At 40.9% G+C, this 27,129-nt stretch overlaps 2 protein-coding genes and 1 long non-coding RNA gene across 7 annotated transcripts in view; all 3 read right to left on the minus strand.

Moving 5' to 3' along the window:
- The window catches only part of LOC109412019 (aquaporin AQPAe.a), a 364,435-nt gene that overhangs the window by 272,992 nt on the left and 64,314 nt on the right, over nt 1-27,129 (minus strand). The window lies entirely within an intron of this gene.
- On the minus strand, nt 476-5,251 carry LOC109401528 (uncharacterized). The gene is made up of 3 exons (XM_062851366.1): nt 789-5,251; nt 611-679; nt 476-543 (listed from the first exon to the last, which is right to left on the minus strand). Exon 1 carries the CDS (start codon nt 5,232-5,234, stop codon nt 1,071-1,073), a length of 4,164 nt encoding a protein of 1,387 aa, XP_062707350.1. The 5' UTR covers nt 5,235-5,251; the 3' UTR covers nt 476-543; nt 611-679; nt 789-1,070.
- LOC134287055 (uncharacterized) lies at nt 7,314-8,164 on the minus strand. Of its 2 annotated transcripts, XR_009996983.1 has the most exons (4): nt 7,897-8,164; nt 7,719-7,787; nt 7,580-7,647; nt 7,314-7,522 (listed from the first exon to the last, which is right to left on the minus strand). It is a non-coding gene; the product is annotated as an uncharacterized LOC134287055 (long non-coding RNA). The 2 variants fall into 2 exon arrangements; XR_009996982.1 differs by having other exon boundaries at nt 7,719-8,164.

Genomic DNA, 27,129 nt, shown 5'->3' on the forward strand with positions numbered 1-27,129 from the left:
AGATATGATTCAAAATTAACTTAATTTTCATTATAATATTATTTTTGTGGATAAATTTGAATTGTGGTTGTTGTTGGTATTGGTCACGATATGGAAAGACAAAAAAATATCCAGTAACAAATAATTATCACAGTTTATGTATTAAAACGATCCAAAGAACATTATGCTCGGTTAAATCGGCCCTTATAGATAATAATATATTTTGTGATTTTTTTTAAATATAGGTATTCACTATTAACCCTAAAAGGGATACCTGGGGTCCATTGGACCCCAGGCGCCTTTCAGAGCTCGTCTTTGATGGAACACACTCAGCGAGGTGACGAAACTTAGGCCATAAAGGTATCCCTTTTAGGGTTAAGATTCTGTTAGGCGTATTGTTAAAAAACGGTTTCGTAGTTCGGTTTTTCCGCTAACTCGACTGGAAATAATAGTATTTATTAAATTGATTCCAAAGCTACAAATATCATCCACTAACAAATTAGTTTACCAACTATCCGAACAATCCAACTTTGATTCCAGCCTTGGCTTTAGAGGTTAGAGCAGCTGTTAATATAATACGTGTATCAAAGTTTCAATAACAAATATTGATTCATGATCCATCTATACTCACATTCCGTACTATTTAGTATTTAATTTAGTATGTAAGATCACTTTAGAGTAAATAATTGATTTGCCAGTACTGTAATTTTAGGAATGAATCATATTAAAATGTGTTTTTGTCGCATGTTCCAGAAATAGTTTTAAGTTGCATGATTTCTTTAGAATAACCAATTAAATTCATTACTGACCTCAACTATAGGATTACTAATTTATCGAATTCAGTTTATAAACCTTATAGTTGTACAAAACGCAATTATTGGACATAAATATGTAACTTTTCATCATTTCTTCACTATCACGAGAGTATGATTTCATTCGTATGGTGCTGATGTCATTGTTTGAGATCTGTCACCGACAAGTCATGGTTGACGTTCAACGCTGCGCGTCCGTATTGCGCTGCGTCGCCTTATTGTGCAGAAGATCCAAAGGGCCTATCGCTTGTATTCCGCAACACCCCGACCCGTAATGCCTTACCTTTGACCGGCCTTACCACTCTGCAGAACGTCCAACAAGGATACCTTGATCGCTGGTCTCTGATACAATCCTGATGCTGTCTGGACATCGACCTTCCTGACCTGACAGTCGCTCGCTGCGTAGACCTTCACAATACGGCCTCGAAGCCATCCGTTACGAACCGTCTCGTCTACAATGATTACAGGATCGTCAATTTGCAGTGGGCGGACATCGTTGAACCACTTTGTCCGACGTGCTATGGTTGGAAGATAACCTTGAATCCACCGCTTCCAAAACTGGTTTAAAAGTTGTTGCATCAGTTTCCAATTTACTCTTAAGGAGATCTCTTCAGATATTGGTATTCTCGATGCAGTGTTAGCGCCACTCGAACTCATCAGCAAGAAGTTGTAGGGGGTAATTGCTTCTTCTGTAGAGTCTTCTAGCGGCACAAAGGTCAACGGATGGGAGTTGACAATCATTTCAGCTTCTGTTAAAAAGGTCGCCAGCTCCTCATCGTTTAAGTGTTGGTTGTGGTGTAAAGACTTGAACGCGTCTTTGATTGAGCGTACCTTTCGCTCCCACACACCACCCATGTGGGGAGCAGAGGGCGGGTTGAAAACCCACTCGATTTCAGTGTTGGTGAATGAATTGGCCAATTCCCGATTGATAGTTTTGATCTCATCGGCAATCTCGCGAGCAGCTCCCCGAAAATTGGTACCGTTGTCACTAAATATCTGTTGCGGTGCACCTCTTCGGGATATAAAACGACGAATCGCCAGTCTACACGACTCAGTTGACAACGTGTGGACTACTTCAACATGTACAGCTCGTACGGTTAAACATGTAAATAGTGCCACCCACCGTTTTTCATTGCACCGCCGGCGTTTCACAATCAACGGCCCGAAGTAGTCCAAGCCAGTAAAGGTAAACGGGCAAACATAAGGTGTTACTCGGGGATGTGGGAGGTTAGCCATCCTCGGTTCGGCTGGTTTTGCTCGGTAGACTTTGCACCACATACATTGCTTCACGAACTTCTTCACCTCAAACCGAATCTTGGGTATGTAATACCGTTGGCGCAGCTCGTTGACAACAGTATCGACGTTTGCGTGTCCGAAGCGTTGATGGTATTCAAGGATCAACAGCTTAGTGACGTGATGACCCCGAGGAACTATCACCGGATTTTGGAACTCTGCCGAGTAATACAGCGAAACTTCGTTGATCCTACTACGCATCCGCAACACACCTTTATCGTCTAGAAATGGTGACAGCTTTCTGATACAGCTGTTCTTTTTCAGTGACTTGCGTTCGTAACTGGGAATCTCAGCATTCTTGCGCAGGACAGAGATCTCTTCGGGATATTCTGCGCTTTGTATAACTCGCCACAAGCTTGCCTCTGCTTCTACGTAGTCTCGCTGTTCCAAAACAGCAATCCTACTTCCAGTCATTTCTCGGTTCGGAGTTCGGCAACGATGGACGAAGTGATGCAAGTAGCTCAGATTTTTCACAAGATCCTTCCAGCGTGAGAATTTCTCAAAGTCGACAGTTGATTTACAAACTGCCGCGTGGTGATGAACAGCTTTAATCTCTTCCTGAGGTTCAGCGTATTTGGCCGGTTGACGTGGCCATTCCTTTTCCGCTCGATGAAGAAATGCTGGCCCCGTGAACCACGGACTTTCTGGGTCAAAACAGGGACCGCTTCCCCACTTGGTACCCTTGTCGGCGACATTCAGGTTTGTTGGGACGTAGTGCCATTCATCGACACTTGTTTCAGACTGAATCTCAGCAACCCGAAAAGCAACGAATTGCCGGAACTTCCGAGGATCCGCCCTCAACCAAGCGAGAACGGTCGTTGAATCAGTCCACATGTAACGTTTCTGGACTGGTATGGAGTGATTCTCCTGGATGCTCCTCAGAAGTCTCACTCCAATCACCGCAGCGCATAATTCGTTTCGTGGAACCGATTGAGGTTTTAGAGGTGTAACCTTCGTCTTCGCGGCTACTAGGGTACAGCGTGGTGAACCTTCGTCGGAAATCCTGAAGTACGCTGCAGCACAGTATGCCATTAGGCTGGCATCAACGAAGATATGGAGTTCGAGAGAATCGTAGCTGCCCGGGTTGTAATTCGGGAAATAACACCGTGGAATTCGAACCTGTCTTAGATGCGAAGCCAATCGAACCCATCGCTGCCAATTCTCAAAAACATCTGTCGTCACAGGATCGTCCCAACTAACACCGGATCTCCAAACATCCTGAATCAAAATTTTTCCGTGCACTGTATACGTAGCTACGATCCCTATGGGGTCAAAATGGCTCATCACGACCCGGAGAACTTGTCTTTTTGTGGGGACGATGCTTCCGGATAATAACGGATGAAGATCTTCACGGAACTGGGTTTCAAATTCGAACATGTCATCCTTGGGATCCCATGTCATCCCCAAAACACGTTCGGGAACCGTAGACTTCTCAACTGAAAAGCATCTTGCAGTATCGTTGCTGTTGACCCCGACCCGTCGGAGTACCTCCTCAGAATTAGACTGCCAGTTGCGAATCTCGAATCCAGCTTTATCGAAGATCAAGCGCACTTCTTCCACGATCCGCACAGTTTCATCTACCGTGTCTCTGCTGTCCAGAAAGTCGTCAACGTATGTACAATTAATGATCGCCGCCGCCGCTTCTGGAAACGTTTCTTCAAAGTCCTTGGCGTTGGTATTTTTAACATGCTGCGCCAAACACGGGGAGCACGATGCGCCAAAGATAACGACGTCCATGACGTACACCGCTGGCGCTTGCTCGGGATCGATCCGAAATAAGAATCTTTGGGCTTGGCGGTCGCTTTCCTTGACCAGCAGTTGGTGAAACATTTGGCGGACATCGCCAACTGCAACGTACTGCCGTTGACGAAATCCACAGATGACCTTGAGCAGTGGGGTTAGAAGATCTGGCCCGACCAGTGACATGGAGTTGAGTGACACATCTCCTACACGGGCCGCTGCGTCCCACACGATGCGAAGTTTCTCAGGTTTGCGAGGATTCTGGACGATACCTAGGGGAAGGTACCAGACGTGACGTGGATCAGACTGCTGTAACTCGTCCTCGGTAGCAATATGAGCATAACCGCGCTGCAGATACTCGTCGATCTGCTCTGCTACCTTCATTTTCAGCGTTGGATTTTTGGCAAATTTCTTTTCCAAACAGATTAAGCGACGTTCAGCCATTCTGTAGCTAGAAGGAAACTCGAAATCGTCGCTCTTCCATAGGAGGCCGCATTCGAACCGGCCAGACTCGGTCCGCTTAGTGGTCTGCATCAAAATCTGCCGAGCTCGTTGATCTTCGGAAGACTCTAAAGGTGGCAAAGGGTTCACACCGAGCGACTCCACTGCGAAGTAGTCGTTAACAAGCTTGTGGAGAGACTCGTTGGCGCTACAGTTGCACATGTGGAGCATCACGTGATCGGTATGTGGCATTCCTCGGTGTCCACCTCCGAAAATTGTCCACCCAAGTCGCGTTTTGGCTGCTATCGGTTCTCTGCTACGCCTCTCGCGTTTGTCCAACGTTAACTTCAGCGCGGCGTTATCCAGACCTATGAGTATACGAGGAACTGCATTCGAAAAACTTCGAACAGGAAGACCTTTCAAATGCGGAAATAGTTTGGAGAGTTCTTCATAATCCAGGCTTTGTTGCGGTAGGTCCAGGTGCGGTATTGTTTGGACTCCTGATATGGCGTAATCTGGTCCACCGTTGACACCGGAAATGCGCAACTCGACTTGCCTAGATGACGGTTCTTTCCTGGTAACGCTCCCTGTCCACTGGATGCATAGCGAACTGATATTCCCGTTCAGTCCAAGTTCGTCAGCAATAGCTTCCTCCATCAGCGTGACATTCGATCCATCGTCCAGGAATGCGAAGGTTGAGACGGACTTGCCATTGCTGGAGAGGGTGACAGGAATCACCTTGAATAACACGCCGGCTTGGCGAGAACAGTGAGCCGAGATAACTCCTGACGGGCCTGCGTGCTCAGCGTTGTTGGGTTTGGTATTCGCAGGATGGATCAGTCTATGATGAGGTTCCTTACATCCGTTGGTTTCACAGTTTTGCTTCGATCTGCACGGCCACTTTCCGTGGCTTCCCAGGCAACGTTGGCATAGTTTAAGCTGATCGACGAGACGCTTCCTTTGATCCATACCGAAGCCAATGAATTTATCGCACCTACGGAGCTTGTGATCACTTTTGTTACACGCAGGGCACGGTTTAGGGACATAAGATTCGGATTTTGGATGATATTCCTTTTTCGGGCTCGATACCGGGGAGCTCCTCTTCTCTTCCACGGTGTGCGCGTTAACGAACCCCCCTTTCTCCTTCTTACTTCTTCGGTTCTCGTCCGCATACGAATCAGTAGGCAGCGACACTTTGCACGCAGCAGTTTTGATGGATGTGACGTAATCACTGAAGGCCCTCAGCGAGACCTGCAGTACCCTTTGCGTATGAAGACCCCATTCAAGGCGAAGACTAGGAGGTAGTTTCCCTACCAACTCTGACAGCAGTATCGGGTTCGACAGGTGGTCTTGCAAATTCGCCCCGTCAATGAAGGTTACCAGGTTTCTGACCTCCCTTCCGAAACTGATTAGCGTCTCAAGCTTGTTGACATTGGGCGGAGGTGCGTGTCGAATTTTGACCAGCAGACAATGAACTAGCTGTTCCGGTCGGCCACATTCGTCGCGAAGAGTTTCAATGATCTCTGGGATCGCCGTCGGCAGAGTTAGTATGCTCTGGACTTTCTCCCTAGCAGCGCCAACCAAGCTTTTTTGTAGCCTGGCCAGGTTCTCGTCTGGTTGAATCCCACACATGGCCGTCGTGGACTCAAACGCGTTTATAAACATTGGCCACTCAAGAGGATCACCTGAAAATTTAGGCAACTCACGTGATACCACTTGTCGTGCAGCCAACTGCTGTGCGCTCAGTATGCCTTCAGCAGCCTGTGCTCGGTGGAAGCTCGAAGCTTGATCAGAAAGTGTCTGCTGATTAGAATGTCCTGCTGGATCGAGTTGTGGTTCCGATGCGTAGGTTCCTGCTACATTTCCCACAGTCGTACTCGATTGTTGGAGTGGCACCGATTCTGTTGACCATCGAGGGTACGACGGTTGGTGGAAATTCATCGGGTGAGAAGCGCCGATCGGTTGCACAACGGGAGTCTGGTTTGCAGTTGGAAAATACTGCTGGTTGTCGACGAAAGTCACACTTGCGTTTCGCGGCCACTGTGCTGGAAACGAAGAGGCGTTCTGGTTCAGTGTTGGAGGAAAGGGCTGACCAGTTTGTTGACCACACGGCTGGAACCGTTGATGAATTTGGTGCTGCATCCTGGGTAGCTGAGCATCTGGCAGCTGAGCTTGACTTCCACAGCGTACACGGGCAGAAACGTGACTTCCCAAAGGATTCGAACCTGAAAGCACTGGCTGCTTCGGACCTGACAGAACGGTCGGTGGAAGTTGCCGGTTAGGCTGATGCAGTGGGTGTTGTTTCTGCTGTTCTTGGTGGACGACGTTGCTAAGCGGAACTGAACACGACTGCTCAGGAGGATGAATAGTTGTGCAGTTTGTCATTGTTCTCGGTGGGTCTCTGTTAGCTACTGACACGACGGGTGCGACGACTGACGGCAAATTACTTGGTGGGAGAATCGATGTGACCTGCCCAACGTTGGGGTGCACGAATGGAGGTTGATTGCCAAGACCCTGGGCTACCATCGGATGATCGAGAGAAGAAACCGGCTGAGCTGATACCGTTTGTTGTTCTGGTACCGCTAGGACCACGTTCCCAGTGGAAACAATAGGTGTCGATGTTGACGCCCCTGGTTGATGATCCACCGTCTTCGCTGGAGTATCTACCGATTGATCGATCCACGCTCTTACCTCGCTTCTATAACTTTGACGGCTCCTAGCACTGTGTCGGCTCCTAAAGCTAGAAGTGCTGCCTCTAAGCTGCCTGTCCGACTGAATTTCAGCCTCCAGCTGATGCTTCTCGGCTAGAAAAGCTCGCTCGCGTTCAGCTTGCTGCAGTAGAAGGCGATCTTCCAGCGCCTTGGATTCTTCTAGCTGCCTCAACCGCAAACGGGCATTCGAGCTTCCGGAGCTGACCGAAATCGCTGAGCTGTTAGTACCGTCGTCCCGGCTGGAGCAATATCCACAATGCCATGGCTTGTTTTTTTTTTTTTTTTTTTTTTTTTTATTTGTGAATTTTAACTTAATGCTAATTCTTCACACAGAGGCTTGAACTCCTGCACAAGTGTAGTGGAACCAAGTTCCACAAATATCGCATGCAACCATATCGTCGGCATGGTCCGGCCGATTGCATGCCTTGCAGTGGTTGACAGACTGCATCGCTGCACTGCTCATTACTGGCTGGAACCTGATTGGATGCAGTAATTTTCGAGGATGTTAAAAAACGGTTTCGTAGTTCGGTTTTTCCGCTAACTCGACTGGAAATAATAGTATTTATTAAATTGATTCCAAAGCTACAAATATCATCCACTTACAAATTAGTTTACCAACTATCCGAACAATCCAACTTTGATTCCAGCCTTGGCTTTAGAGGTTAGAGCAGCTGTTAATATAATACGTGTATCAATTAAAGTTTCAATAACAAATATTGATTCATGATCCATCTATACTCACATTCCGTACTATTTAGTATTTAATTTAGTATGTAAGATCACTTTAGAGTAAATAATTGATTTGCCAGTACTGTAATTTTAGGAATGAATCATATAAAAATGTGTTTTTGTCGCATGTTCCAGAAATAGTTTTAAGTTGCATGATTTCTTTAGAATAACCAATTAAATTCATTACTGACCTCAACTATAGGATTACTAATTTATCGAATTCAGTTTATAAACCTTATAGTTGTACAAAACGCAATTATTGGACATAAATATGTAACTTTTCATCATTTCTTCACTATCACGAGAGTATGATTTCATTCGTATGGTGCTGATGTCATTGTTTGAGATCTGTCACCGACAAGTCATGGTTGACGTTCAACGCTGCGCGTCCGTATTGCGCTGCGTCGCCTTATTGTGCAGAAGATCCAAAGGGCCTATCGCTTGTATTCCGCAACACGTATATTTGTAGGTAATAAAAATCGATTCAACATTTTGATAATCGGTAGTGTAGCATGGCCTTGTTCCATAAAGTGGATTAGGTTTATGTTACACATGTTTTCTATCATACTGCACAAAATCTAAATTCAACCAATTATAAACATATGAAACACACTATGTTTTGACTAAACATGATTGAAATCAAGTCATAAACAAGAAACTGCAAATGTAACTCCCAATGTGACAAATAAAACAAATTGAGCATGTATGTTAACAAATAAAGTGTACATAAATAGAACATACCCAACATAATCGAAAACAACATACAATGTTTGTTTGGCAAAACAAAATATTTTCATTAAAACGACTTCTTAATAGAAGATCACTGTGCATTAGCTTTTGGTATCATGAAAACGACATATCCATAACAAAAAATGTTTCGAGAAACTTCATAACAACTGCTACAGCACAAAGTAAATATTTTGCTTTTTGGGATTATGTTTTCGGTGTTACTTGGGAAGTAAGATATCCGGAAGTTTATTGCTAGAACACACTGCCGTGTGCAGCATAGCTGCCACATGTTCTATGCGAATTACTGTTAAGATGGGACAACTATGCTGCACACAGCAGTACAGAGCTCGTAAAGCAAACTGACTGGAGATTTTTCGTTCTCACTTGGTACGGCGAGGTAGAAGTTCCAGTAATGTTTAAGTAGATTTATTTGTTACTCAAAACTTATAAAACAATCATATTGTTGAAACGGGAATGTAAGAGTGACTATGGCATTTGCACTGAAATGACGGGATAAAAACAAAGTATATTCATTGCCGTATACACCGGCGACGAGAAATATTCAGAAAGCCACACGTCGCTGAACCATTGTTTCTCACTCTCAGTCATAATTTTGTACTGCTACTGATCCCACTTGCTTCAGAAGCATCTATGGTAGCCAATGAAGGCTCTGAGTTGATAAGTGCCGGTCATAGAAAAACAAATTTTGGTTTGTTGGGGAAAAAACGCTTTACTTTCCAAGCGTTATGGTAAGTTTCTGTGCGATAAGTGAACCTGTACGTAGAAAATATTGATTGCACAAGTTTGGAGCTAGCGGTTATAGTTGTTGAGAAGGTCAGGAATACACGGATGAGAGGTCGTATAACACGCACATGAAATGAGATACACATAGGATGAGATACTTGCAAAACCAATCGCGACAGGAGGATGGTGGCTCCAAAGAGGATGATGTGCTTGCGCAACTAAGCGTGACATGTGAAGGAGGTAATAACGTACAAGCCCCTCAGCTAAAGAGCCAAACAGCCATTTGAGTTCTGTCTTATGTAGGTAAATGTCATCACACTATTATGCACCATTACAAATATATTTTGTATGAACAAAAATCTACGGAGGGAGAGAGGGGGGTTCTGGTATGGCCCAAAATGAGTCTACGTAGTTTATGTACGTGTTAAGTGTAGAATTAGCTATAAGTTAAAATACACATTAAAACAAACAAAAAAAAAAAACAAAAAAAAAGTTTATGTACAGCGCCTTAAATAAGAATTAGAAGAAGAAGCAGCTACATTTTTGTAAAACCAAATTGGAATTGGACATCGTTTGAAACAATCAAACAAAAACAACCCTAAATAGATGTTCTATGCATGTGCGCCAACTTGTGACGTAGTTGAGGAGCAAAGGTCTTCGAAAATGGGCAAAATGCAACTTTTTTCATCATAATGCACTAGTTTCCACGTACATATGGCAAAATTGGACGCACTGCGTTGATTTTATCTGAACATCATTGATTTTGAGAGTTCTCTGTAGGTTGGGCCCTTGCGTGCAGTGCACTTACTTAGCTCCTGGATCATTTCACCCGCCTGCCACCTCAACACTGCCAGCTTAGCATCGCTCCTCATTCTCTTCAAGGCTGTGCACTGCTTGGACTCGTCGGTCTTGATCATTAGAGCATCACCCGTATTGCGCCCGTTGGCAACTGCGTACGATTCGTGCTGGAAAAATCATCATTTTGTAACTTGGTGCATAAACTACTATTTCATATACTTTCTTAATTTTGTTTCCGATTGCTTCAATAATAATGCTGCTACAAAATGTTGCATACCACTTATCTGGTCGCCAATCTTCATTATGGCTAATGTTTCGCCGAATGATGTCCGTTTCCGACACCTCTGCGACAGCCGGAGGAGGATCCTCTTCTACAACACCAATCAATAAAGATTAATAACATTCATCTTGTGGTTGACGTCGTTTTTTTGCTGTTCATTCAACAGCTCTAGTAGGATAGGCAGCACCAACTTAGATAGACAGTTGAGTATATTTAGTGGACGGACCCAGGCTGCACTCTCCGCTCTCCTATTGCGGAGGCCGGGCAGATGGAACCGGTTTACTGCACCTCACCTCAGCTCGACGCGACGACGGACGGCTTTTCTACACGAATGGCAGTGATTTGCACACGCGAGTCGCGAACGATGCTTGTATACCTAGTAGACCCTCCAATGTCATGGTTGTTTCGGCGCGGAGTGTCTTTCTCTATCTCTCGTTTCGTCGTTCGTTCGCACCTTCATCGTCATCGTCATCATCGTCGGGGGCAAGACTGAGGATGACTCAAAGCACTAGGGGTACCCATACCTACAGCTGATCTGACCTTAGCCTTGCGCTCCTTGTCATAAATTTAATCCACCGCCGTTTCCAGGACAGATTAACGGATGAGATGCTTGTTTCCTTTTTCGTCGATTGAGCGTCCGGTCTACCAAAAAACTTGTAAATGGTGTGATGCTGATGTCCGATGGTGAGCTTGTCCACATAAAATGTGGGCTTGTTGATCAATGTTTAGTGGGGTATGATTTGATCTAAGAGTAATAAAAAATGTGAGTTCGGTCACCGCTATAAAGATAGAGCTTCGGATAGTATAGGCAATTCAATGCGAAAACAAATGGTAAAAAGCTACTTTGAAGCTAGAAGTATTATCAAGATAATTTAAATGAATGAATAATGGAGTCTGCATTTGCCGTTTCAGTAACTACATATTCTCTGTGCAGTTAAAACCCATAATTTTCGACTAGTGAAGTTGGATTTTTCTCCAAATTCGTGCGTCGGACCAAAATTCGGAAGTGATGCGCTGTATAGCGGTTTACTATACAGCGCACTACTTCCGAAGTTAGGTCCGATGCACGTATTTGGAGAAAAATCTCATTTCGCTAGTCGAAAACTCCGATTTTCAACTAAATTGAGAATAACATGTATTGAGGTGAAAGGGGATTGCGACCAGACACATTTTTAAGTAATGTTTTTAAAAGCACGCATCTGCTCATTGGCAATTGGGATAAAAACTCAAAATTTAACGTTATGCAGTGGCGTAGCAAGGGGGGTGCGTTCCCAAGCAACACGACTTGTTTCAAAGCCACTACCAGCAACATCAGTGCAATTTATTCACTGTTCAAATTAAGGACAACAGAACACAATTGCTTCTTCTTTGAAACGCAAAATGCGCAAATTTTAAATCGTTATGCAACTTGAGCTAGGGGGAATGATAAAAACAAATGAAAAAAATATATTCAGACTCGAACCATGGACACCAGGAGTATTAACCACTCACCTTACATACTACACCAGAAAGCTCTGTGAAAGATTTGCTGCTCAATGCACCATAAAAGCTACTGAAGTTACGCGTGACTTCATTGTACCGTCTTTGCCACAAGTTAGAAAGCTGTCAAAATGAAAAGACGCGCAAGTTTTTCGCAACACATTTGGAACCTAATCTGAGCAAACAAACCAGAGTCAGAGTTCATTTGTGTTACATAGCACATTTAATGCAAGCTGACTATATTGCCACTTGTAAGGAATATGTAAGCTCCGCCTCCATAAATCAATGTTAAATACGATGTTATTTGTAATTCCTATGAAACAAAGCTGCAACTTAACGATATTCGGAGTTTAAATGCAACTCAACTGACAAGATGGAAGTTGCGTGCGCTTTTATTGCAACTCTTTTAGACCAAAGCATAGAAAACCATATTTTGAATGATGTTGCAGGTGCTGCTTGGGATGGGTGCGGTCCGCACCGGGCCCCAGAATTTAGGGGGTCTCCAAATCACGGAAGGTTTCTAACATTAGTTTGAATTACGTTCTTTAAATAGCAAAAGTTTCCTATAAGTAGAAGTTCAACGCTTCGCAGAACTGCTGGTAGGTATGTGGGGCCCCTTCGTGGGTATCATGGGGCACATGGATGTCCCCGAAATTAAAAGAAAAATGAGTTAGAAATTAAAATTAGATTTTACGATATTAATTACCGATTTGAAAGTAAAATTTATGAGCATAATGAAAACGTCCGTGATATCCTGATAACAGGACCGAATATAGTTGTTGACTCAGCTTAAGGTAGCAGCTGAAATTCAGGGGCCGCATTTATGAAAATTATGATCTGAACACATGCCAAGTCAAAACCGTAATAACAGTATTTTGTCGTTTTTTTTTTTTTGCTTTCGTATAAAAAAGTGCAATCAACATATCCCAACAATTTCATCAAGTATTTCTTTCCAAGTATTCCTTAAAGGGTTTCTACGAGAATTCCTTCGGGCAAGGTAAATACGTAAATACTTACATATCTTGCCTTCCGGAATATGTATTACGATATATCTAGCAGTTACTTCTAAGACTTTTACAAAAATTCCTCTAAGATTTACTGCAGAACTTTTTTTCATGGATTGCTCTAGAAATTCTTCTAAGCATTGATTTTGGAATATTTGAATTGATCCCATAAGGAACACCACCAAGATTTTTTTTTTTTTCAAAACGTATCAAGGAATCTTTCAAAAATTCCTTCAAGGATAATTTTACCTTACAAATTCTTTCAAGCATTCTTTCAGGAATACCTCTTCCAATCCCTTCATAAAATCCTTCAAGAATTATTTCACGAATTCTTTCAACGAATCCTTCAGATGAACCTTAAGGAATTTCTCCAAGGATCCTTTTAGAGACTTCTCAAAGAAAGAATGTTGCAAGAACTCCTCATGGAAAATATCTTTGAAAAGTTTCTGAGATGGATGGATCCTTGTAAGATTTTTGAAGGAATTTCGGAGGAATTCCTGAAAGAATCCTTGTAGAAATGCTTGCAGGAATCCTCGAAGAATCTTCTAGATGAATCCAAAGATGTATTCGGAAATAATCATTAGGTTGATTTTGGAAATATCTTTGATAACATTCTTGACGGATTGCTACAGTACTATGAAGTAGTAGTAGAAGTACTAGATGTTGTATGAGGAATTACGTAAAGGATTCCTGAAGAAATTTAGATAGCGAAGGGAGTTCTGGAAGAATCAATTATGAAATGCCTAGAATATTTTTCAAAGATATCAATGGCATTAATCCCAAAGAATTCTTATCAAATTCGTTGGTGCAAATCAAAAAACAATTTTCGAAAGAATTCCCACAGATTTCAGTGGAAAAATGTCTGCTGGAAGCCTTGGGTGAATTTCTTTAAGACCCCCTAAGGGAATTTGTGCAGGAATCCTTTGGAGACGAATTTACCCTTGAAGGAAAACTTTGAGAAATCCCTGAAGGAATCTTTGTAACATAGCTTGAAAAACATCTTTAAAAAAAGATTGAATATTTATCGGCTTTTCTTATAGGATTCATGAACGAATTGTGAAAGAGGAATTTAAAAAAATTGCATAACCTTTGGACGATTTCATACAGTAATTATTGGAAAAATTTCTGAAGAAATCTATGAAACTCTTGAACAATGCTTCGTAAGAAATACTTGAAAGGACTTGACTTCAAGAAAACCGCTTGAGGCATTGCAAAAAGAACCCTTGCAGAAATTTCTAAAAAACAAATCTTGAAGGAATTTCTAAAATAAAATCATGGAGGAATTTATTAAGAAGTCTTTGATGTAATTCCTAGATGAACCGTAAAAGATATTTCTTAGAATTCCTCGTTTGGAACAAATGCTTGATCGAATCGTTAAAAAAAATCTTAAAAGCTTCGTGAAGGATATCCGTATGAAATTGGTGTTATCGCCAAGTAAATCTTTAATGGTATCAATAGAAGGAAACCTTGGAAGAATACCAAAAGAATTCATTGAAAGAATTCCAATAAAATTTCTTGGAGTAATTTCTGTGAGAATTCTTTTAATTTTTATTAGAATTTCTTTCGGAAATTTCATTTGGATCTTTTTCAGTAATTGCTATGGAAATCCGTGCAGCAATTTGTTAAGGAATAGCCTTGAAAATTTATTTGGAAATTCCTTCGGCAGTTATTCTGAAAATTTCCTTCGGAAATTGGTTTAGGAATTCCTTAAGTATTTTTTTTTCTGAATTCATTCTTCATTATTTTTAAATAAATTCTTTGGCAATTCTTTTGAAAAATGTGTCAGCTATTGTGTTCGCAATTCCTTTGGTAAAATATTCAAGATTTTTTTAGGAACTCGGTTATAAGTTTCATTTAAATTCCTACGACAACTCTTTTGAGAAATTGTTAGGCAATTCCTTTTGAAATTTATTTAATCAGTTATCGGAAATGTTCCAGATATGGCTTTGCGAATTTTTTCAGATTTTTTTTCTAAGGAAACTTTTTTGGAAATTCCATTCACAGTTTCTCGTTGTTTTTTTTTAATTTTTTTGAAAAGTGGTAATTACTTTGGGAATAACTTCAACACTCTTCCCATGGAATTTAATTGGGTAATTCATTTGGCATTTACTTAAGAAATGCATTCGGCAAATTTCCTGTGAGCTACCCCGTGAGCATTTTTCATATTACCTTTCGGAATGTTTTTGGCAAAACCTTTTAGCATTTTTTTTTTGTTTTATTCCTATAAGATTATTTTTGAGATTTTCTTGTACATTTTTTTTTGAAAACTATTTCGGCAATTTATTCGAAATTTGGTTCGGTAACTCATTCGGAAATTTCTGGGCAATAATATTCGAAATTGATGTAGGTTTCTATTTAAGAAAATATATACGGCATTACTTTTCGAAATACTTTGGGCTATAAAAAATTCATCAGGCAACCCCTGCGGGATTCCCTTCAGCAATTTCTTTGGAAGTTTCACCGTCCTTTTGCTAATATACCTGACAATTATTTTTGTAATTCTTTCAATAGTTCCTTTCAAAATTCATTCGGCAGGTAATCGGAAAATTCTTCAGTCAATTCGATTGTAAATTGAAGCGGTTATTTTAGAAAATCTCTCCGGTAATTCTCAGAAAATTTGAGGTTCTATGAGATACACTCTTGTTTTTAATTCGCAAGAAATTACAATGGAACGGTTGAAGATTTTTTTCATATAACTTTATTATCAAGAGCCGAAAGCCGAAGAAAATCTCAAAAGAATTATCTAAGAAAAATGTTTGAAGGAATACCAGTAGAATTTCTTTGGAAAATTTGAAACTGTTGAATCCTTGAAGAAATGGCAAGAGAATGTATTGGATGAACTATTGAAGAAATCTTTGATAAAACTCCTGAAGGAAGTTTGGGAGGAATTTGTAAAGGCCTCTTTGAAAGAATTCCTTTGGAATTTTGAATAAAACCTTGGTAGATCCCTGGAAAAAGTTCAAATGTAATCCTCTGTAGAGCTTTTGGAGAAATTATTGAATAAATTAAGCAAAGAATGCTTTATTTGATTGATGAAACCTTCGCAGAGGTTCCTAACAATACCTTTGATGAAAAAACGAAATGTTTTTTTTTTTTTGAAGAAGAAATATTTAAGAAATCTTTGGAAAAATCCCGTAGGAATTCTTGAAGCAATTCTTGAAGAATTCTCTATGGAAATCCTAAATGAAATCTTAAATTTCCGTTAATCACTTCAAAGAATTCTTGAAGAAAGTGGCAAAACAGTAATCCTAGGAGAAACTTCTGATGAAATTATACGATTTTATGTTATCAAATCAGGTACCTGTTCCTTTACTATTTTCTATCCACTGAAAACAAAGAAATGAAGCGCTTTTTTGGTTTTTGTTAGAAGTAGGTACGAATGATTACAAAAATTACGTAATCAATCGGTGCGGTAAACGCTTTGTTTCCGAATATTATGAATTTGGGATTGTATGATTACTAAGGCACGTTGACCCTGGAAGAATTAGGGTGCCTGTACCAGTTATCGCACTACCTAAGAAAAACTATTTCTACAAAAATAAGAAGAAGACCGACGAATGTAAACAATAAGTCAAATGATTGATTAGTTTTCATACTTTACAGGAAAAATATAAAAACGGAACCAAAACCACTTTTAGTATTTATTACGGCGTGTGCCAATGATAGGAACCCTGTACCAGTTATGGACACATTTGTTAATTTGGGTTCCACTTCGCACTATTTACATGCATTCCTTATGGGATTTGCCATAGCTGGTACACTATGGCGAAATAGGGTGCAAGGAGGCCGAAAAGTTAAGGAAAATGATTTATTTCTACCATAATTTGAGCAAATCGTGAAGTTTGAATGATTGCAATCATCTTTTGTGATCTTGATCTGTTTTTCACGATTTTTTTTCTTGTTGATTTGTATCTTTAAAGGTTGAAAATCAACTATGGCGAATTTGAGGTACTATAGCCATAACTGGTACACTGAGCCTAATCATAAATCCCGAAGAAATTCCTGACTGAGATGCTTGATGGAAACTTGGATGGAATGATTTTTCAAAAGGTTTTACGAAAGAATTTTTGAGGAGTCTTATCAAAATTCGCAATACATATTTTTAGAAGATCTCCTAGAGGAATTCTAGCGAAAATTCGTGAAGAAATCCTTGGGGAAACTCCTAGAGTAGATGGATATTGAAGAATTCGTTGGAAGAAATCCAGAAGGATTTTTAAAAGAATTTCTATCAAAGTTCCTCTAAGAATTTTCTTAGAGGAACTTCAGTAGGGTTCCTTGGAGGATTTTTTTAAAAAGAAGGCTTTCTGGACATGATAGATTACAAATCGTAGCTTTGTATAATGAAATAAGTACCCGTAGACTTTAGAATCTAAACTCAAGAACAGTTTGGATGACCTAGGATACCCCGACTGATCTGATATTATCTATTTAACTTTCAGAAGACTTGCTGGATATGATAGATTACAAATCGCAGCTTTGTATAATAAAAGCAGTTACCGTCACACCCACAGACTTTAGGATCTAAACTCAAGCACAGTTTGGATGACCTAGGATATTCCAACTGATCTGATATTGTCTATTTATCTTTCAGAAGACTTGCTGGACATGATAGGTTACAAATCGCAGCTTTGTATAATGAAAGCAGTTACCGTTACACCCACAGACTTTAGGATCTCAACTCAAGAACAGTTTGGATGACCTAGAATATCCTGACTGATTTTATACTGTGTATTGAACCTTCAGAAGACTTACTGGACATGATAGATTACAAATCGTAGCTTTGTGTAATGAAAGAAGTTACCGTTACACCCGCAGACTTTAGGATCTAAGCTGAAGAACAGTTTGGATGACCTAGGATATCTCAACTGATCTGATACTGTCTATTGAACTTTCAGAATACTTGCTGGGCATGATAGATTACAAATCGTAGCTTTGTATAATGAAAGCAGTTACCGTTACACCCATAGACTTTAGGATCTAAACTCAAGGACAGTTTGGATGACCTAGGATATCCCGACTGATCTGATACTGTCTATTGAACTTTCAGAAGACTTACTGGACATGATAGATTTCAAATCGTAGCTTTGTGTAATGAAAGAAGTTACCGTTACACCCGCAGACTTAAGGATCTAAACTCAAGAATAGTTTGGATGACCTAGGATGTCCAAAAAAAATATTCCGCATAAGATTCTACCGTTTGTATACTATTGAATACCAAAACTACAGAAAAACGTAGAAAAATCTCCAGAATAACGCTTGGAAAAATTCTGGCTTTAAAGTGTTAAATTTTCCATTTAAAACGTGTCCCAGGCTACTGGCCATTTACACTATAAACTTGTGAGATTTTTATTAGATATTCCGCGGAATTCCGTTTGATTTCGTCAAAATCTATTTTTTGAAGGCGAAATTTTTAAAATTTGACGAAACGAAATTCTAAATCATAAATTTCGCCTAAATGAATTCCGTGGAATTTCGTTTTGAGGTTATTTGGCGAAATTATGCGGTATACCGCATACCCTTAGAAATAACATCTCTCCAAGTTTTTGATATAATATGCACTTAAAAATAACAATATTTATTTTACATGATAGTTTCACAACGAGCCTACTAGAGACGCAACCTATCCAGTACTACTCCTAGATTTTTGTAGTCTAATCGAATGTTCAGTTAACACTTATCTCTATGGCAGTGTTGCCAGTTTCGTTCAAAAGCTTGCCACCTCGCGACAACAATGACCATGCTGAGGATGTCGGGTTCGATTCCCGGGCATAGAGTATCTTCGTGCCTGCCACACGATATACACATGCAAAATGGTCCATTGACAGAAGAAGCTCTCAGATAATAACTTCGAAAGTGTTTACAGCACAAGCTTTGTTGGCTAATTTCGGTTCCACTTCGCACTGTTTGCATGCATTCCTAATGGGATTTGCCGTAACTGGTACACTATGGCGAAGTAGGGTGCAAAGAAGCAGAAATTTTATGGAAATGGTTGATTTCCATTATAATTTGAGCAAATTTTGAAGTTTAAATGAGTGTACTCATTAGACTGGGTCAACAAAGTCGATTTTTCGGAGCAAAGCGTGTTCGGTTCCTTTTAGCGTCCAGAACAACCGTGCAAAATTTGGGAGCGATTGGTTGCTTCCCCGTATTCCGCATTGCGATTGAAATTTATATGGAATTTAGTATGGAAAAATTTGATTTTTTTTGCATTTATCACTTAAATTGAAATTTTTTGTCTAAAACGATCTAACTAATGATGTTGAAGTATAGCCTAGGATGTGCCAAAAAACTTTGCCGAAGACCGCAAAGTGATCCGACACTTGTGAAAAAAGTTATAACGTACAGATTGCCCAGTGGTGCTTAGCATTTAGCATGTAAAGGAATAACATCAATAAAAAAAACTCAATTTTTGGCCTAAGTTTACCAGGCGAATAACTTTTTTCACAAGCGTCGGATCCCTTTGCGGTCTTCGGCAAAGTTTTTCGGCATATCCTAGGCTATACTTTAACGTCATTAGTTACATGGTATTAGACAAAAGAATTCAACTTATTAGTAAAATGCAAAAAAGCACGTTTTCTCATACTAACTTCCATACAAATTTCAATCGCAATGCGGAATACGCCCAGACAACCAATTTACACGTATAATGAAGTTTATGTTCATGTTATACGTACTCTTATGCGGTAAAGTTACATCGCATAAGATGCAGTAAAAGTGCCTTATGCGTACAAAAGTGGAGGCGCTATACGTGCATTGACGGAAAAATAATAACGCTTTATGACTTCAGGCGATATCTTATGCGATGCACGGTGTGCACTATTGCGACGTAATATATTATCTTATGCGACTTAATAATATTAAAAAAAAAACAATTCTTGTAACCTCAGTATCGAACTAAGAACCTTTGGATTTTCGAGCCACACTTCACACTGAACATCAAACACTACTTATGAATCACACTGATTAAATGTCATGACCTTCTAACTCATCTCAGTGTTGGAATGCACTTGGTTTCCGTGCGCTATCTAGAGCTCAAAATGAGGAAACGTGATTCCCCGCACAGTTATCACTACCTCTTTCTTGCTAGCACCAGCCATTATAAATTACCAGGTCATTAAAACAAAAATGATGACTTTATAACTTATTTTGTAACCATAATTATGACTGTTAACTTTCTTGTAGCTTTTTGGCACTCCAACAGCACCTCTTTCATTGTTATCACATATTACTTCGCAATATACCAACGTTAACGATTCTAGCTTTTGCGAGTTTGTATAAACATTTTAACGAGTTTATTTTTACTTTTATGCGATTTAGTTTGTATACCAATGCGAGTTTTACTGACATAATAATAAAAGTACCAAACAAAGTCGTATAATCATCGCAGTGCGAAATTATGCGAATTCAATTGACACTTTGCGAGTCCGCTCGAACTCTTTCGCGAATAAATAAAGTTCGTCGCAGTAAAACATCAGAATATCGTCTACTACGATGTAGTTATACATTTTAAAAGTTAATTTGCACATTTATATGATTTTACCAGATACATCGCAATAAGTTCAAAAACTAACATTATATGCGATGAAAATTGTCATTCAGCCGTATATATATGCGATAGTGAGTTAAAATAGTACTTTATACGATGTACAGCGTACATCCTTATGCGATTTCTGGTTGTCTGGGCGGGGACGCAACCAATTGCTCCCAAATTTTGCACAGTTGTTTTGGACGCTAATATAGATTAAAAAAAGCTTTGTTCCGGGTTGATCCAATCACATTTCAAGTTTCTCCATACAACGTTGACCTACTCAAGTACTCATCTTTTTGTGTACGTGTTATTTTGTTCACAAAATGTTTCTTGTTGATTTGCATTGTTAAAGGTTGAAAATCAACTAAGTATGGTGAGTACCTCAATATAACCATAACTCAATGTACGCCTAGAATGGAGTCAGGATAAACAACATTTCATAATAACATCAATATTGTCAACAATAATAGTTGATAATGATTAACCTGGGCTTGTTAGGGGAATATCTGTAAGTAAAAAGAAAATCGGGTTAAGTACTGTTCCTTTGAATTCCACTAAGAATTAGCATACTTTGACAGATGCGTATTTCGACCTCAACTGTAAGGTCATCTTCAGTGTCTTGTCAGTCGAGTCAGTCGAGTCAAGTACAAGACACTGAACACGACCGTACAGTTGAGGTCGAAATTCGTATCTATCAAAGGATGCAAATTCTTAGTGGAATTCAAAGGAACAGTACTTAACCCGATTTTCTTTTTACTTAATAATAAATGTAATTTTTGTCATTGTTGACAAGTTTTCAGAATAATCGCCATTATTTTTCTTTATTGGGGTGGCATTTTTAATGGTGCCTTGCAGATAGTATTTTATCTTATCTTCCACCCTCTTTGTTCTTGTCATTACATATTTTTTCTTGGTTGGGTTTCCTGATTCATGTTTTAACATATGATTCGTAAACACTTTTAATAGTTCTGGAACTACTGCGAAACACAGCATAGATTTAGGTTCATGGTTTCAAAATTGACCAATTTACTTCAACTGGTTCTGTCTGTAATATGACTCACTCGGAACTGTAGTATGAAAACTGAATTGAGGTAGGTCGTTAAGTATCCACAGATAATTTACACACATTTGCCCTGAAATATAAACTAAAGTGTGTACCTAAAATACCTTTCAATGTGTCTCGAACAAACAAATTCACCGGTTCCATTTACTTCCATCTTCGTATCGTTCGCCCGGTGATGCGTGGAGGCGGTTTGGTCCACAACAAACATTACCTTGAACTGAAGATCTCCAGAAATTGGGTTGATACGCACAGCCGAATCCCCGCGATGACCAGTGAGGTCGCATACCGCGGCAGTGTGGCTTCAATGTTGATTTAACGATCTCCTTTTAAAGCCGGCAGTAATTTTGCGCACTTTCAATGCCACACACCGCCAATGAATGAATCGCCTCTACACACCACTAGGGTAACGAGGATGAGTTCAAGCCATAGGGAGAGACTTAACACAACAAGCGAAGAAAAAAATCGACACCCGTACGGCATCCCCCCGAAATAATGATCATCCTCCATTCAACGACCGCCTGGCAAAACGGTGGACAGAAGAGCAAAAACACATTCGATCAATGATCAAAATTATCTTCATAAATAAACAATCATCTTATTCCCTCAATGGGAGCTGAGATGAGCTTAAGGCTCTGATGCTGTGCGAATGGCTCGCAAAGCAAAGCTGAATGGCTCCTCGAGATTTCAAGTGCCAAACAGATTGGATATCACACCAATCTAACGACACAAAGGTTATAGTCGTTGAGATTGGTTGTTTGGATTGTCTTGTTTCCGAACAATCACCAGTCGTCTAGTGATCTGTGTTGTATTGGCTGTTAAAAATTGGAGTATACGTTGCTGTTTTTTTTTTTTAATTGCTCTTTATATTACAGAAGGGGGAACATGTATGCTTATTATTAGCAATTATTTTTTTCATAACTAATTATGAAGACTGTTTTATGATACTTTTACAAATGCAAATAAATGTAACAGCATTTAATAAACTTAATGAATCAGATGAATGTAATTATACGTTCTCCTCAGAGGTAACACTCAATCATATCCTCATCGAATGTACTTGGTCAATATATGGTGCTTCACCTTAAATTCCGATACATTGCATGCCAATCATGTAAAATACATCTCTCCTCTCCGTACTACAACCAACCGATCGAATCATAATCTCCGAGGAGTAACCTTACTGGCGACGAATTTGGCAATATGATGCAATCACCAATTAGTGGTCGCCGCAAATTAACAAAGCATCGAGGCGCCTGACCAAAAATCGGTTAACCCTCGACCTTGGCTCCGTAAAACCATCATCAGGTTGCTGGGTTTCGACTCGATGATGGTGGGCTCAATTGAAATACATATTCCCAACCATGCTGGCTGGTGAGGAAGGTGCGTTTCACGCGAAAATGTGGGAGCTCTCTAGAGTTTGGCACTGGTCAGTTTTTATGTGTTAAATAGCTTTACTAGGGTGGACTCATGCATCTTGGAAAAACATTTAGATTTGAAAACTCAGAAACATACCAATTGCATGTTTTTGATTTCAAAGAGCTATAAATAATCACAAAGCAGACAAATTAAGGCCTGACCATAAATTACGTGGACTCTACGGGGAGGAGGAGTGATGGGCAAAGCCTACGCTCCATACAAAGGGGAAGGGATCGGAGATGGCCAAAAATAAGTCTACGTAGTTTATAGACAGTGTGTAATGCGGATTTCATTAAAAAAAAAAATACACACACCCTTTTTATCCCGGCTTGTTGCTTAATATGGTATATTTTGATTCACCTCAAATGTTGCGTAAGCATATTTCATGAGTAAAACAGTTAGCACAATGAATTTGCCATTTTGACTCTAGCGTTGCTTTTTAGAAGGGCCTAAGCAAAATATCACTAGGGGGACTCACTAAACAGATTAAATTGCTGCGTAAGCCATGATATTCTGCTTATTTGAAATGTTTCATGATTATGCGAATGAAATAATCAAAGATGGCCTTGGTAATCGCGACATTTAATCAGAATAAACTTCAATAATCGGTTAACGCTGTTAAGTGAATCCCCCTACTGAAAATTAAAAAAAAAATACATCTCAGAAACCGGTTTGTCCGATTGATCAGCTATCTTCAATATTTTAGATAATTCATGGAACTACAGTGGTTTTTCGGTTTTATCACGGTCAAAAAAAAATTTACCGTGATATAAACGAAACCGTGAATTTAGCGAAACGAGAAATAAATGTAATTTTTTAACCAAAATCGTTTCGCTGCAAAATATATAAGTCGTAGCTTATATTTTTTAACTGTTTTGGTGGACAGGACAATTTTGTAGTGATTTTATATTGATTTCGGAATGTTTTAAAACAAGTGTGATAAAAACGAAATGAAAATCGTGATATAATCGAACAGAAAACCGTGAATTTGGGCGAGTAGTGATAAAAACGACTAGTGATAAAACCGAAACGCCACTGTATGTGGAGAATGTACACGGCATAAAAAAATGTTGTATTTTCATTTTTCTCGAAAAATACAATTTAGACATTTTTTTTTGCGGGATTCGTTTCAATGTATATTTCGAAAAGAAGATGACTCCAAATATCATGTTATTCACCCAACAGTAGTTTTCATCCTTTCTTACATTTTTATTCATCATTGAATTTTATATATTTTCAAAAGTTTGTAAGAATTTACTTTAACCGAGTAGAAACGAATAACTTTTTTTTTATCTGTATTAACGAGATTTTTAGCCCTGGGCGAAACGAATGACTGCAACATATCTGTAATATACTTTAATCAGGCATCATACCAAACTAAGGTATTGGTTGATTATTATGGTATTGAAAATAGCTTATTTGGGGTGTTGTGCAGATATTGAGTCGGGCTGCAAAACGGTGAGTCGATAAGGAGAGCGTCCAACATAGCTCTAGTCCTCACAAGTTCCTACCTCATGCTTCCACGGGTCAAGCGAAGACAAAGACCGCCAGCTAAGAGTTGTGTGCTTAGCTGGTAGTGCAGCCTGGGCACTGTTGTCCTTTTGACTTCAGCTAGATTGAGGAGGTACGATTCGAGCGTTTGTTCACCAAGGAGGTGCGGCTCAAACAGCGTCTGTTCTGGCATCCAGCGGCTGAGTAAGAAAGGCTGCACCATGCCCAGCTAGATCCAAGGTGGTAGCCCCATCAGTGTGGTCGTCCTAGTGTTGGTTGGGACGTTAAACAGAACTGGCATGATGGCCCTGCGGCGAGACAGGAGTTTTGGCGTAGGCCCAATAAGCCACCCGTAAAAATCCCCATTGCGAATAACATAGGAGAAAATACGACTCGATACAATCGGCAAAGACTCACGCGACGAAATAAGGACTACGATTGGAAACTTGGAACATGGAATTGCAAGTCACTAGGTTTCGCAGGATGTGACAGGATAATTTACGACGAACTACATCACCGCAACTTCGACATCGTGGCGTTGCAGGAACTTTGTTGGACTGGACAGAAAGTGTAGAAAAGCGGGCATCGAGCGGCTACCTTCTACCAAAGCTGTGGCACCACCAATGAACTGGGAACAGGATTTATAGTGTTGGGCAAGATGCGAAAACGTGTGATCGGGTGGCAGCCGATCAACACAAGGATGTGCATGTTGAGAGTTAAGGGCCGTTTCTTCAACTACGGCATCATTAACGTCCACTGCCCACACGAAGGGAAACCTGATGACGAGAAAGAAGCGTCCTACGCGCAATTAGAGCAAACATACGATGGTTGCTCGCCGCGTGACGTGAAAATCGTTGTTGGCGACATGAACGCGCAGGTAGGAAGAGAGGAAATGTACAGACCGGTAATCGGGCGAAACAGCCTGCACGCCGTATCGAATGATAACGGCCAGCGATGCGTAAACTTTGCAGCCTCCCGTGGTATGGTAATACGAAGCAAAGATATCCACAAAGCCACCTGGAGATCACCCGACCAACAAACAGAAAATCAAATCGACCACGTTCTAATCGACGGTAAATTCTTCTCGGATATAACCAATGTCCGCACATACCGCAGTGCGAATTTAGATTCGGATCACTACTTAGTAGCTGCATGTATGCGCTCAAAACTTTCGACAGTTATCACCACGCGTCGAAGCCGAACGCCGCGACTCAACATCGAGCAACTGCGTAACGTAGAAGTGGCTCAAGACTACGCGCAGCAGTTTGCAGTGGCCCTACCAACGGAAGAGCAGCTTGGCGCAGCTACACTTGAAGATGACTGGAGGGACATCCGATCCGCCATAGGTAGTACCTCGGCTACAACACTAGGCTTCGCGACTCCGAATCACAGAAACGACTGGTACGACGGCGAATGTGAACAGTTGAAAAACGAGAAGAATGCAGCATGGGCGAGAATGCTGCAACACCGTACGAGAGCGAATGAGGCACGTTACAAACAGGCGCGGAACAGGCAGAACTCAGTCTTCCGGATGAAGAAGCGCCAGCAGGAAAAACGAGATCGCGAAGCGATGGAAGAGCTGTACCGCGCTATGGACACACGAAAGTTCTACGAGAAGCTGAACCGCTCGCGCAGAGGCTTTGTGCCACAAGCCGACATGTGCCGAGATAATCACGGGAATATTCTCACGAGCGAGCGTGAGGTGGTCGAGAGGTGGCGGCAGCATTACGATGAACACCTAAATGGCGACGTTGCAAGTACCGAAGGTGGCGTGGTAACAGATCTAGGAGTATGTGCACAGGACGAAAGACTTCCAGCCCCTGACCTTCAAGAGATTGAGGAGGAGGTCGGCCGGTTGAAAAACAACAAAGCCGCTGGAGCAGATCAACTACCAAGCGAGCTTCTAAAATACGGTGGAGAAGCACTGGTGAGAGCACTACACTGGGTCATTACCAAGATTTGGGAGGAGGAAGTATTACCGGAGGAATGGATGGAAGGTATCGTGTGTCCCATCTACAAAAAGGGCGACAAGTTGGATTGCGGGAACTACCGCGCGATCACACTACTGAGCGCTGCCTACAAGATACTCTCTCAAATTTTATGCCGCCGTCTATCACCGATTGCAAGAGAGTTCGTGGGGCAATATCAGGCTGGATTTATGGGTGAACGCGCTACAACGGACCAGATGTTCGCCATCCGCCAGGTGTTGCAGAAATGCCGCGAATACAACGTGCCCACACATCACTTGTTCATCGATTTCAAATCGGCGTATGATACAATCGATCGAGAACAGCTATGGCAGATTATGCACGAATACGGATTCCCGGATAAACTGATACGGTTGATCAAGGCGACGATGGATCGAGTGATGTGCGTAGTTCGAGTATCAGGGACACTCTCGAGTCCCTTCGAATCTCGCAGAGGGTTACGGCAAGGTGATGGTCTTTCGTGCTTGCTGTTCAACATTGCTTTGGAGGGTGTAATAAGAAGAGCGGGGATAAACACGAGTGGGACGATTTTCACGAAATCCGTTCAGCTGCTTGGTTTCGCCGATGATATTGATATTATTGCTCGTAAATTTGAGACGATGGTGAAAACGTACATCCGACTAAAGAGTGAAGCCAGGCGAATCGGACTAGTCATTAATGTGTCAAAGACATAGTACATGATGACAAAGGGCTCCAGGGAGGAATCACCGCACCCGCCGCCCCGAATTCATATCGACGGTGATGAAATCGAGGCGGTTGAAGAATTCGTGTACTTGGGCTCACTGGTGACCGACGACAACGACACCAGCATAGAAATTCAGAGGCGCATTGTGGCAGGAAATCGTTCTTACTTTGGACTCCGCAGAACTCTACGATCGAATAAAGTTCGCCGTAACACGAAGTT

Source organism: Aedes albopictus, chromosome 2 (assembly GCF_035046485.1).
Source record: "Aedes albopictus strain Foshan chromosome 2, AalbF5, whole genome shotgun sequence".
Classification (NCBI taxonomy): Eukaryota; Metazoa; Arthropoda; class Insecta; order Diptera; family Culicidae; genus Aedes; species Aedes albopictus.

What these genes read in the sequence shown, in the direction of transcription:
- LOC109401528 (XM_062851366.1), bottom strand. Translation starts at nt 5,234, where the DNA reads ATGGATCAAAGGAAGCGTCTCGTCGATCAGCTTAAACTATGCCAACGT.